The sequence below is a fragment of the Lagopus leucura genome, unplaced genomic scaffold (genome assembly GCF_019238085.1).
Source record: "Lagopus leucura isolate 7727_CA_CO unplaced genomic scaffold, USGS_WTPT01 Super-Scaffold_100004, whole genome shotgun sequence".
NCBI classification, from domain to species: domain Eukaryota; kingdom Metazoa; phylum Chordata; class Aves; order Galliformes; family Phasianidae; genus Lagopus; species Lagopus leucura.
In genome coordinates this window covers 20,007,533-20,021,885 of record NW_024962264.1, presented here as the reverse complement: position 1 = coordinate 20,021,885, position 14,353 = coordinate 20,007,533, and the positions used below count along the sequence as shown (strand labels likewise).

The following is a 14,353-nucleotide window of genomic DNA, read 5'->3' as shown; positions in this document are numbered from 1 at the left end:
CTATTAGAAGTTGTTTACTTAGATCTCAGAGGCTGAAAGAATGAGGCTATCTGGTACCACTGGAAAAAGCACACCAGGAAGAGAATCAGTCTGGTCAAGGAGATGAGAGCAGGCAGCCAGCTGTCAGAAACCTTCCTTCAGGACAGGAGTACCAGGGAGGCACCTGAGTACTAGAGACATGCAGCACAACAGAGGAGAGGGAGAGAGACAAAAACCAAAGATGCTTCTCACATAGGAAGAAGCTGTAACTATGGTATTCACAATTGAACAAGCAAATACAACTAGGAGCCAGAAGTAAAGATGCAAAATACTTACTTGGTATTTTGGAACATTCTGGAGGAAGTGAGCATTACCCATCTATGAGGTTTTACGTCACAGCTCCAAAGATACCTGTGCAAAATAAGCAATCTTTGCCATTAAGTTGCTTTAGCATCTTGCCACTCTCACTGATTAGTGTGCTGGCTAAAATACATTTTGTACTTGATAGCTTTTATGTGGGATTTAGACAGCTGAAATCCACACTTGTTAGCAAGTGCAGACAAGAGTCTGCCACATTCAAGGAGATTTGAAAATCCAAATCAATTTGAATTCCCTCAGGAATTGTCCCCTCCAGAAACCTGCCCTCGTGGCAATGTAGAGAAGTCTTTGCAAACCTTTTGCCAGGCTTTGATGAGCAGCAAGGGAGAATTATGGTTGCTGAAGTCTGTGTTAATGGCTCCTGTTTGGTCTGGAAATTTAGGAAGAGAGAACAGGCACTTGCCTCATTTGTCAGTCGTGAATCAAGTGGTTTTAAACAATATTTTACTGGAAGGAAAAGGGGTCAATTGGAAGATAAGCTGGATAATCTACAGAAACTAACTACTCGGTTTCAGAAGTGTAGCCAAAGCTATTTAAATCTTTCTCTCTGTTTCCTGCTGAGACAACTGCTAGGGCAGCTGTCTACTCTCCTCCTTCGTCAGTACTAACTCATTCACAGCTTGTCATTGTTAAGCCCTGCAGTTACCCAGATAGGATGTGCCTAGTCTGCAGTTGTAAGTTCCCAACCACAGCTGACCCCATAATGTGAGCTACCCTGCTGTTCCTGCTGGCTGCTCCTGCTCTTCTAGCTGTTCTGGATAACCACAGCAGTTCTGCTGACAGCTCCTTGTCTCTAGCTGCCTTCTCTCACCTTATCAAGAGTGCACCTAGCATACTGGCCTACACATAGCTCTTAATAGTAAAACTTTTTTAACATATTTTCCTATCCAATCTTTCCAACCTAGTACTTTTGCACCTCACAATTACAACTGTAATTCCCTCCCCTCTTGTTCAACAAGAACACCTTAGGTGCAGTAAAATATGAAATACTGAGTTATTTGCCTGTTGGTTACTTTCACTCACTGCCCCCTTTGCCAACAAAGTACTCTGCTGTGTTCAGGATTACACCCCTCTAATGTCTTACGGAGAGAGTGCTTGTCTGTTTTAGGTCTCAGCCAGCATGCTGATGCTTGAAGCTAAATGGATGCCCACACAACTGGAGAGGCTGCAGCTTTTTCACACGTACCCTTTTATCAGTTTCTTCAAGTATTTGCAGGAAAGATCATCAGTCCCTAATACTCCACTCCTCCACTCTGCACTATTTACCTCCTTTTCTCTCACCATAAAGACTATCCTCATGGTTTGACTGCCCCTTCCTTTAGCTTCAGGGGTTGTGAGAGCTTCCCTGCAGTTTGGTCTTAGACTGCAGCTACCTCAGAGACTGTATCTATCTACCTCCTGACTGGGCACAAAGAAAGGCTTGTTCTTGTTCTGAATCACAGCTTCATGGCCCACAAAAATCCCCTCGATTTAGACGAAACTATGGTAGATAGGAATCATAATTGAACAAGCTCAAATGATAACACTATAGAAAGAAAGGCAGCTCTTTCCAATACTAGGTATTAGCACTGCAAAATTTACATTACAAAATTAGCCCCTCCAAGTAGCCTCTGAAATAAACAGAATTTCTGTGCACGTGCAGGGAGACAAAGAGAAATAAACACAGAGCATTATCAAACGAAATAGTCTTGTAGCTCAGTAGAACAAGCAGTATGTAGATTTAATTAGTTCCTTGGCACTGTCAGTGGCAGCATATCCTGTTGTCATCCATGGGCAGTACACCAAGAAAGCCTGCCCACTTGGCATCCAGAGGGCTACAGATGGTTGGTAAAACTTCTGTCTGTTCTTGTTTACAGCCAATTTCTGGAGTGCAACAACAAGTGGCGAGACAAGCAAAGGCTTTCCTTTCCCTGGGAAAGATGGCAGAAGTGCAGGTCAGCAGACGGAAATCCAGCGGAGAGAAGTCGTGGCTGTGGTTTGCCACAGTGAAGTCTCTGATCGGGAAAGGGGTGATGCTCGCTGTCAATCAAGGAAAAGTGCAGACAAATGTGCTCAACATTGCAAATGAGGACTGCATCAAAGTGGCAGCTGTTCTGAACAACGCCTACTACCTAGAAAACTTACATTTCACCGTTGAGGGCAAAGACACGCACTATTTTATCAAGACCACCTCCCCTGAGAGTGACCTTGGGACGCTGCGGCTGACCAGCGGGCGGAAGGCCCTGGAGAACGGCATCAATGTCACCGTGTCCCAGTCCACCACTGTGGTGAACGGCAGGACTCGTAGGTTTGCCGATGTTGAAATGCAGTACGGTGCGTTAGCGCTTCATGTGCGATACGGCATGACGCTCGATGAGGAAAAAGCCCGAATACTGGAGCAAGCCAGGCAAAGAGCTCTTTCCAGTGCCTGGGCCAGGGAACAACAGAGAGTAAGGGATGGAGAGGAAGGTGCCAGGCTGTGGACAGAAGGAGAAAAGAGGCAGTTGCTAAGTGCTGGAAAGGTACAAGGATATGATGGGTACTATGTACTCTCTGTGGAGCAATATCCAGAATTAGCAGACAGCGCCAACAATATACAGTTCCTCAGACAAAGTGAGATAGGAAAGAGGTAACACACTGGCTTAGCTCAGGCTGCCAAAGAGACTGTGTACCAGTGTCTTCTAAAAAGGAGACCAAACTGTTTTGCTGCATTACTACTTGAGCCTAAGCTTACATCTTTGCTCAGATTTTTTCTGTAGCACAATCTGAACGGACTCTGTAATGAAAAGAGCGCCTTCCAGAAGAATGATACTGCTAATGACAAAACTTTTTTTTTTTTTTTTCTCAATGACCTTAAAGGTGATCTGCTTTAAAGAATATGTTTACATATGCATATCGCTGCACTCAAGTTGGACTGAAAAGTATTAATTAAAAAAAAAGAAGAAAAAAAGGCCTAAAGATTTTGCAACAGTCTGTCTGTTGTCCTGAGGCACTGTATTTAATTAAGATACAGACCTGTACAGTGTTTCCAAATATTACTGAATTGTTGACCTTTGCTTACGAGAAGTAGTCTCTCTCTTTCTCTCTCTTTTTCTCTTTATCACTGCATAGGATGTGGTATATATCTGTTAATTTTAAAATGTGGGACAAAAATTACTGTTTGTAGACAACTCAACTGCTTTAAACTGTGCTGCTTTCTAAAAGGACATTGGCACAAGTGACTTATGCTACCATGGGAATTTAATAATGGATTTTACAATGCTAACGTGCTTTGCCTTGGGGGGAATAAAACGGCAAGTAGAATCCTTGTTACAGATAAGCAAAGGAAACCCTGATTTTTTTGTAAATTATGTGAGACAAGTTGTTTATGGATTTTTATATGAATTACAATTTACTGTACATCAAATATTAGTCTCAGAGGAGTTAATTTATGTAAAGTGTTTAAAAAAGTTTATACTTAAAAATAAAATGATAAAAACATGTGCTGTGTGTGATTTTTTTAAAGAAAAAGGAATTGCACCTTTTATGTTATAGCTGTACAGTATAAAGTATTATATTGTAGAGATATAACAGTGATTACTAATGTCCAAAAGTGTTAATATTTTTGTATTAGGTTTAAAGCTGTGCATCTATCACTCTGCTGATAGGATGGAACACTCCAAAGTGGCTGGCTGAATCAGACTGCAGCTCCCTTCCCTCCCCTACCTCTCCTGTCACCCAGGCCAGTGCCACTTCATCATTGTTAGAAGGCACAGTAACCAAATAAGTCTCGTTTATTATGATGGAAGACTTTAATAGGTTGGGTTTTCCTTGTCTTTTTCCAGCCCTAATGTAATAAATGGACATTTATTCATACCAAGTGGGCTTTCTGTTGTTTTTTTAGAAGCTCTGTTTCACAATGGAGAGAGTAGTGTCTCAGGTGCTTGGCAAACTGTACGTAGAAGAAGAAGAAGAAATGGTGTAGTTTCATCCAGTTATGTCAACTTTGTCTTCTGTATAGTACAGCTCTTTTAGATGTTATAATTCCAGATAGATAGAAGAAGCGTACCTCTGACCTGATGCTACAAAATTGCTCTTTAGGCAGGCAGGCTGTTCAGTAGGTTCATCTCCTGGCCTTCAGCTGCCAGATCACATCCCATTACTGTGAAAACTCAACATGGGGATGGAAAGGAAGGTCTAATCCTAGTGCCTATTCTGCATCTCAACACCACTGCACAGATTTGGCATGCTCTGCTCCAAGGTCCAGCATATCTGCTGTAAGACGTAACTGAAGCACGCAGCTGGTTCCTTACAGGAAGCCTGCAGGGGCATCTATGGCATCTGTTCTGTATCTTGGCTGAAAACATTCTCTGAGCTTTACTCTCATGAGCACTCAATTCAGCCACAAAAACAAATATTTTTAAGATGAGACGAAATTGGGGTTTTTTGATGTTCATTGAAATATACACAGTTATTTCTATCCATGTATTATAATGACAAAACATAGTAAGTGAACGTGTCTTAATTATGAATGGTTCAAGTGGATGTAATAAAAATAGTTTTCTATCTGCTTTGTATTCTGAGAGTCTATGGTATTACATACTCTAAATTGCACATTAGGATTGATTAACAGATTTGAATTTCTGCCGGCCAAGTTGCTACCAAATCTACAGGATCAGTGCTGTAACTGTACGTGTGTATTTGGTAGAGCATACAGAACTAATTACACATATAATGAATGCTAATCATCTATTAGAATGAAAGCACAGAATAGTTGTTAGTATTTCTACCCTTGAAGCCTTGAGGGCCCTAAATTTAGCGAGGACAATATGCCAGACCCCAGAGGTGTGTGATCTACGTATTATTTAAAGATGTAAAATGCTAGGTGTTTGCAGTTCTGTTGGGTGGCTCTTCCACAGCACTGTATTTAGCATGCTGTAAGTGCTCTCTGTTGAAATAGGCTCATATTCTAAATTATGTCAAATGTTTCTGTTCTGTTTGAATATGAAAAGCGTGTATAACATATCAACAATGAAATATATCTTCTACTTGACGCGTACCAGTTCCTTCTCCTTTGTTCTGGCACCAATAAACAACAAATTATAATATCTGCTGGTGATCATTTTAAATAAAGTCAAATCAAGCCAATTAGTGACCTTGTTAGTAGGTATAACGAGCCTATTTCTTGCTAAAAAAGACTTGTGATCTGGACATGCTCCTGCAGGAAATAGTGACCTTGGGGAATATATAAACAAAAGAAAGATCTTTTTAAAGTTACAATATGTATGGTTAAAAGACGCATATTACAAAGGAAAAAAAAAGAAAAGAAAAAAAGAAAGGAGATTAAGTATTTTAGGCAATGCCAGTCAAAATGCTATCCTGATATTTTGAGATGTGTATTTCATCTGATTTGTATTGTTCTTTTAATTTGCCTTCTTAACTTTCTATGTGTCCTGAATTTTCCACAAATTGATAACTATAGATTGCATCTAGGCTTTCCAATAAAAGCCAACCCAATGTGTGTGTGTGTGTGTGTGTGTTTATATTTGTCTTTTAAATCTGTATGCCAGGTATTACAGCTGCACTATTGCTTTTGTGGTTCTATCGGAAGAAGCAAACTGATCCAGTTGCACTGGTATTGATTCATTTGCTTCACAGTCGGTTGTCTTCCCCCCTCCCCTCCACCATCCAATGCTTTAGTCTGCTAACTCAGCAAAGTGAATTACTCCATGGGATCTCTAAGGTGGCCTACTTTAGAGAGAACATGAAATATACCTCACCAAGACAAATCTTTTGTAGATAAGGAAAAGCCAAAGAGCAAAAAAAGAAATCACTTAGAACTGTTTTCTCTCGTATCCTCCAGAGTAAGAAATATCACAAAAAAAATATTTGATTATAAATAATTAGGTTGGCACTGTTAGTTACATACACACACTGAAGAGATCCTTCAATGTGCATTTAAACCCACTTTGTAGAAACTGCTGACTTCAGCACTACCTTATGTCAGGAGACGGCTTTGATTTTAGTTGGAACAGGCAGACTTCACCACACTTACTTTGTAGTGACAACCTCAAGTTGATAACATGTTGATCCAGCATGAATCAGGTCACTCTGCTTAGCTAAATGTGCCCTAATTTTGTTAAAAAAAAAAAAAAAAAAAAAAAGCCAGTAAAAGAGCTTTGTATGTTCACACTTGGGAGGTGAGAGATTTGCATTTGACAAGGAAAAAAATGCCAGTTACCACTGCCACTCTTCAGAGGCACTTTTAAAATGATGGCTGAAAGACTGTAAAAGAAGAAACACTGCATAAAATAACAGTTTAAAATGACTGTCTATGAGAGAATAGATTTCGTTTGCAGAGAATCTGAGTCTGAATCTGAATCACAACAAAATGTTTGAATTCTATCTTCCATTCCCGAGTTTAAACCTTGCTGAATTAAAACACAGTTTTGAGTCTGTATGCTATTTCTTAAAGGCACATCACTTACTTAAAAATCTAAGCATGTTAATACCTTGGTTTACTGTTAATAGCTATACACGTGGCTGGCTTCAGAACCTTTGCAAGGGAGGACTAGTGGATAGTACTTTAGGGATGGGAAATGCAAAGCAAAGATATGTACTTGAAACAGTTTCTAAGCAGCTTATTAGAGGCTGCCTATCTGACACTTACTAGAAGTTGCCAGGGTTAACGATAAGCCAGAGAGCATCACACAGCATCAACAGAACACCACATGCACAGTGAAATCATCCCCAACTGCAAAGCCACATCTAAACTGACCAGACTTATCAGCTTCTCAGTTACAGCCAATTAGTGCAAAGTACTAAATATGCCATGCTTATAAATTAAATGGATGTTTGCACACACAAGTTTCTGGGGCTCACTGATCAAAAATAAAGCCAAAAATGAAACTAGCTAATTAACAAGGAAGTGCCAACTGTCATCCCCCTAGGAAGAAGGAACACAACATCTACAGCCATCAAACTGATAAGACAGCAGCCAAGACTTTTAATTTTTCATCTGAAGTTTTTATTTTTATGGCAGAGTGACCATGTGAGGCAAAATGTAACTGTGTGAGTGCCTAGGTTTGAACCAAGAAAACAGTCAAAATACTACTAATAGAAAAGCCCCACTCCTTCCTCGTGGCCCTTTTTCAACCTCAGTAATAATACAAATAAGGATGCCAGCACTTGAAATTACTTCATGAACACAGCCCGGACAAAATGCAGCTCCTCTCTTCATCTCAGGAAACAGAGTATGTGTTGCACTAAAACTAATCGCACAGTTTTAGATCACTAAAATGGTCTGTGTTTTTTCACAGAGAAAACATGGTCCAAAGGTTTGTTTCCCATGCCACCTCCTAATCAGATCCTACAACGCTGGACATCACAGGTAGCAGTGTCAGGTGACAAAGAACGAAGAACACACTCAAGCACAGTCCGGCTGATTCAGTACTGAGATATGCTGGGGATAACTGAACAGGGAGAGAGAAAGAGAGGTGACCTTACCTGGTCTGAAACGCAGCAATGACCGTAAAGTCCCACAGTGTCACACAAATACTGGCATGAGGTTTAGCCCAGCAGCATTATTCCTTACATATATTCCTTAAGAAAAGAAAAAAAAAAAAAAAAAAAATTAAAAAAAAAGCCTGGCCTGATTTCTAGCTTCACAAACACATTCAAGTTTGAGATGGTACAAGGTTGACATTAGAACAGTAAACAGTAAAGATAAGTATTCTAAATATTGTTTCCCCACTTCTAAACAGAGCATGCTGAACAGCATAAGCTTGGCTTTCTTAAAATACGTAAAGGTCTTATGTGCAATTTTGGAAGCAAGTGTAACACAGTGGCTCATTAGAGCATCACGTTTTCACAAAACCTACCTCATTGTATTCAATAGTTCTGCAGGCAAATTCTCCTGCTGTTAATTACTATACATTATTCCTAGGTAAATGGAGCAAACTTTTTAATTTGCGAAGTATAAATTTTGACTTTGAGGAATATAAATTTCTAGCAACGTACAGCACTTTTTTCCTACTATAAACGGAGTCAAAGCTAATAGTAAGGTAATTATGCAGCTTAGAATTAATGGCACCCCAAAAGCTGTCTTAATAAAGCCTTCTGGGATTCAGGAGGAAAAGGAAGAAGTTCAGAAACTAAGAACAGGGCTGGAAGGCAACATGTTTCAGCTGGCTCTAGTTACTCAATCACGCTTAAGCTGTCTGAGACAGTGCAGAGAGTGCCATGCATTACAGAGGCACACAGGAAATAATTGCTAACCCAACACAATGAAGTAGTTCTACATTCCAAGCCCAGGAACAAATCTGAAATTGAAATGACACAAATGGCTATCTAATGAACCAGTTAACCTCACCTCAATTTAAATAAATAAATAGGAGAGGAAGAAAATGAATAGCATAGGGAAAGCTAGTAATAGAGAAATCAGCTCAAGAATTAAAATCTGGAAATGACCACAGGCATGTTCTTGATGCTGTAAAAAAAAAAAAAAAAAACAAAAACACCCTACCCGTGTTCACTGACAAGAGCTACTGGGCAAATCTGAAAGAACAAGAGGGGCACAAAGCCGTAAGACTGGGACCAGGTGCTAGTTCCCATCTTCTGCAATGACAGAGGAGTACATATAAAAAACAGCGATGCTAACATCTGCAGATGACAAAATTTGATGAAGTGGCAAATAACGGCTGGAACAGAGCAGTAATACAGAACAATATGGATCACTTGCTGAAGTGAGCCCATTCAAACAAAATGCTTTTTAATACAGGCAACTCCAGAAGCAAAAGATCTCAGAATAAAAAATGCAAATCTCACTATGAAAGGTACATAGCAGCCTACAAGAAAGCAAGCACTGGAAAGAATGAGGAGTGCATAATAGATAAATAACTCATTGTGAGGTTCCAGTACAATAGTGGTGGCAAGGAAGAGTTCATTGGGGTGGAGCAGCTTAATGAGATTACCAGCCTTGTTAAACAAGGGAAACAGGGAAGCAATGTTATCTCTGCATATGGCGCTGGCAACGCTACTCTTACGTACAGTTCTGGTGTAGGCGTTGTGAAGAAGCTGTTAAACCCTGGAGAGGGTGCACATGGAGACATCACAAATAGGTCTGAGGCTTAGGAGAAAGGAAAAAAAAAAAAAAAGAAGAAGAAGAAAAAAAAAACCAGCTGGCAGGAAAAGATTTAAACAGCTCACCAGTAAAAAAGAAAAAGTGCCAAAGGATGCCTTGACAATACACTGTAAGTGCCTCCAGAGGGAAAAAAAAACCAACACAGTGCAGTAAAGTCCTTCGAAGTGTGAGAGGGGGAAGCAGCAGCCAAGAAAGTGTTTCTGATAAATTCACATTCAGTGCTAAACGAGGCGGGAAGATTCCTAGCACAAAGCATGGGGAAAGAATTTTCCAGAAGCTTTTGGCAAAACCAAGGAGGTTGTTGGAATTACTCCATTTGACGGCTGCTGGCGATAGCCGTTTGGCTGGATGACAGCATGGCCCATTCAATCCCACTGCAGACTCCAACAGGGAAACTTTCTAACTCCGGCAAACATCATGCCAGAGGTTAGGGTTTGCCTTCCTCTATACCACACCCTTCTCCAACCCTGAAACACCCCAAAGCCAACAAAAAACGACTCTAAAAGCCTCGCCTTTCTAACCAGGCAGTGCGAGGTTGTGGCTTCTTTAAAAATCATTCTTTGGTTTCCACATACTCTTTATCACAGCTGATTATTAAAACTAACTAAAATAAAGTTACTTTCTATTACATTCTTTTCGTGAACAAAGCAGGAACCAGTGCTTCCAATCTGCCTGTTTGTGTCTCCAAAGTATCCAGAGGCAGTGCTTAGGTTTAAAAAAAATAAAATAAAATAAATAAAAAGACAAACCCCGTCTATACCAACAGTGACTGCACTTTGCCCTGAGCATACACTGCCCTCAATTATCGACTGTTCCCACTCCTTCCCAGGTGTTTCATGCTCTGTGAGCCGTGGTGACAGTGGGACAACAGCTAGTCATTACTCGGTGCAAAATGAAGAGCTGATGCCCGCAGCAGCACTAGGACAAGCTTGCATGCAGGCACACTGCTGACCTATTTAGTCTACTTCACAACTAACAACCGATAGGAAATCGCTCACTCCTGGCTCCTTCCTTACTTCGCAGTGGAGCACCTACTATAACAGAGGAAAGATTAAAGGGCGCCCCAAGCCCCGAGCGTGCTGCTCCTTTTCCGGGCGCACGGCACCCGGACCGCAGCAGCTGCGGCAGCGGCTCAGCGAGCGGCCCGGCCCGGCTCCTCTCAGCGCGGCGCGGCCGTGGCTCGCGTGCCCCCCTGGCGGGCAGGGGGAGAGCGGCCCTCGGGGCGACACGGAGCGCCTCAGCAGCCATTTTAGCGGCTCAGGGAGGGCGGCGCGGCCCCCAGCTCGTAAATGAAATGAAATCGCAAAAAACCACAACGTTAAGATATCACGACATTGAATAAATTAATAAAAAAATAGCTAGATCCCACCTCACCCAGAGCAAGCACTAGTCAACTCGCCGTGGACACCATGGACACCATGTAGCGTTTGGCACACACCCTGGAAAGGCAGCCCAAGCTCCCTACCTAACGCAACGTGAAGTTTTCAATGCCCCACTGCCTTCCTGCAACACTACCTCGTTCCTTACTAAATGCAGTCAAAGAGTGCCAGCTTGGCTGCTGGTACATGCATTTAGTAAAATACGTGTGTATTTTGTTTTTAACTGCACTTTTCAGGTAGCTTTTATCCACTGCCAGCCCAACGCCACAGCACAGAGACCAACTGCTTCAGCCGCAGAGCAGCGCTCCCGCAGCCTCTGCAGGGGAACGCCCTGCATGGAGCCACCTTGGTGCCTGGCACACGGGCTGGCTGGGCACCGCAGCGGCCAACTCAAACACCAGGCTGCCTGGCCCACCAGCCGCTGTAGGTAATGGCAGCTCGGCGAGGGAGGAGAGGAAGGGCTGTGTGGCGTTGCGCTGCAAAGTGTGTGCCTGGGTGGTTAATTTGGGATTTCACTCCTCCATAAATCAAATCAGATGCCCCTATAAATCCTGCTCCTCGGGAAGAAAGCAGAAGGGCAGAAGCTGCATGGAGCAGGGAACAGGGCCATTTTTCTTTTTCAATGGCAAGAGCACATCAGTGACACTCAGCGCTGTGCCAGGTCAGGCCTTCACCCTCCGCTAAGTTAATACCAACAACTCCTTCATCTAAAGGGCAGATAACAACAGTAGCCCCCACCCCTTGCACTTTCCTGCCTTTCTTTCCTCCTGTTACAATAGCAATAGCCTCTGAAGGAGCTGTGCTAATTAGTTGCTATTACGCTTCTTGGGTGGCTGGAAGAACACACTGCCTCTGACCTCATGCTTCACAAGGTACCTTCACAGCTTATTACTGCTATTGCTTGGCAGCAACGGTTCATTTTATAGTTACTTTGAAAGAGCCATTTCTCTAGCGCTGAGAAATAATCTAAGACTAATGCAGAGCCTCTCCAGAAGACTGCTGTTAAACTGTCTATAACCGAGTGTCCAAACGCTGCACAAAGCTGTTCCATTTGCTTAACATCGACTCACTAGCAATTAATATGCCTGACATAACAGCACACTACAAGGCCCATAAAATCTGTAGCAGTAGGGGAGTGAAATGATTATAACATTTTTTTTCTTTTTTCAATAATACGAGACTACAGTTTGGGCACTGCAATCTTTTCAAAGCAAGAAGCTGAGCTGCATCTGAACAGCTGTTGTTTACTGAAGCAATAATTAGCAGTGAACTAGTCAAAATACCTGCTACCTTCCTAAGCATCTCTCTGCACCCTGTGCCTGGAAGCCAAAAGGCTCTCACCTTCACACACTGACTATAGAAAAAACTCAACTATCTTCTTAAAAGAACATGTTTCAAATGGCAGTGCCAGCCAGCCTTATGCAAGAGAATTAAACCCACTCAACTCTTTGTGCACTATTAGGTACAGACTTCAGCTCACTGCAGTTGGTGAAGGGCAGGACACGATGTAGATGAGGCACTGGGCACAGTGCTGATGAACAGGCTCTGCTGGCTCAGGGCAAGGTCAGCTGCACTACACTGATACCCCTGGGGAAACAAGTCTAAACCCATTTGCCAAGTCTGCAAGTCTCCTGTTCATTTTAGAGAGCAGCAGAACAATAATAAGAGGCTGCAGAAGAGAAGAGAAGATAGAGGTAGGTATGGGGAACTTTAAGAGTGGACCTCCTGATTCCATACCTGGATGAAATCCGGAAATCTGTACAGTCTTTCATTGGGGGAAATCATAAGGAGAGAGTGAGTCACCCGAAGTAGCCACTTGTGTATTAATTAGGGCACACAGCTAGGCTGTATGCATCTACAGTCAGGAATCTGAGCCTCCAGGTTTTATGTTTTCAGTACACCTGCTAAGCACCTGGTCACTGGCAACAAAGCATATACGTATGCATTGCTCCAAGACTGGATGAATACATGAGTACAGCTGTACACATCCCAAGTAAGGGATGCAGAGGTGCTGTAGAGTCTTTCTAATGGCCTGCTAGTAGCCAAAGGCATAATCATACGCCTTTCCTCCACCTCTTTCCAGCCAAAGACTCCCATCACATGTATCCGCACTTATTTACAACTGCTCCTCTTGTGAGCTACTCCAACAACCTAAACTCACAGAGAAGCAAGCTTGTCCTTCTCACTGAGATTCATTCTCCACGGACCTTGGTTCTCTGACATGCCTGCAAGTAGCATGAGATGAGCACGACTGTCTGCCCAAGTGGGAAGATGGGAACAGGCAGCCAATCTTGGTGCAAAGAAGAGACAAGGACAGGACCTCGCTGACCAGCATCAGTTTAAGTGGTTCTCCCATAACAGCTTCTGTTAACTGCATCCTCCCCAGCCCAATAAATATTTAATCTCTTAGCTGAACATAGAATAGTTACACCTGGAGATGGAGAACACAACATCAATAACAGTCTGGAGCTCTACCCAACTGAGCTACCAGGAATGGAAGTTCAGTTGGTGCTCCAAGTTGGTGGAGCACTGGCAGAAGTCCCCAAGGACCAGGCAGGGCTGCCAGCTGTGTCAGGGTGAGTGGGATGCTCTGCAGGGAGGCGGCTGCACCTCTCCAGAGATTCCCTCTCCTGCGTGAGAAGGCTTGCCTGCCAAAACTGATAGGTACGTTTCCACTAACAGCTGTCAAATCTGTGGATCCTGACGAGAGACAATAGGCCAGAAACTGACTTATCTCATTACACCTGTAGTGCTTCAAAGCTCCCTTTTCTGACTACTTAAGTTGTTCTTTCAAGACGAAGCTCTGATATTACAGACACAGGATTCCAACACAGTCTGTTATGAGCTGAAGGAGTTGCAGTTAGAAAAAAGAAAACACAATGCAAAGTTTATTTTTTTTCCTTAGAATCACATTGTTCCCTGTATTATCCAGAGCTCTGCTAGCTGTCATTCTGCCACTGGAAAGCCAACTGGAGTCAGAAAAAAAGCAGGAAATACAACAGAGCAATTTCACTGGATGAGCTCAGCAAAGTGAGAAATGGCAAACAGCGTGATTTTAAGTGAAGTCTTCCAGATTGAGACAATAGGAACCTAACTGTCCTTTCAGCGACCTTTACCACCCTGGAGCTGCAACTGCAGAAGTTCAGTCGTTTTAAACTAAGCATGGCAATATTTACATAAATGTAAATAAAATCAAGTCTCAGCATGCCATACCTTTCAGGTCTATTAAGACGTACCCCATGTGGTTCTGCGAGGCACAAGGCCAAGTGCTTTCAACAACCCAAGAAACAGAATAGTGCCCTCAAAGCAGTTGGCCTAGGCTGTTATTAAACAGAAACCTACAATATCTGCAAGCAGAAAGGATTTGCTTTTCCTCACTCCCACTGACATGTGCATAAATCACCGCAGCTCAGTAAAGAAGCACCATTTGTTTTTCAAAGTTCTATTTATTTCTCAGTCAGAGCAAACAAGAAACATTCAGCCAAAATGCTACAGATGTGACACTAGCTGACAAACA

The 14,353-nt window shown here is 42.5% G+C and overlaps 1 protein-coding gene across 3 annotated transcripts in view; it reads left to right on the top strand.

The window, feature by feature from the left end:
* TENM3 (teneurin transmembrane protein 3) overlaps window positions 1-3,818 on the top strand; it is a 469,784-nt gene extending 465,966 nt beyond the window's left edge. For all 3 annotated transcript variants that reach the window (XM_042870719.1, XM_042870718.1, XM_042870720.1), the window contains one exon: window positions 2,214-3,818. In XM_042870719.1, coding sequence (XP_042726653.1) covers window positions 2,214-2,969 — 756 coding nt within the window. In that variant the 3' untranslated portion in view covers window positions 2,970-3,818. The remainder of the gene's footprint in view (window positions 1-2,213) is intronic.
* Window positions 3,819-14,353: the final 10,535 nt, after the last annotated feature.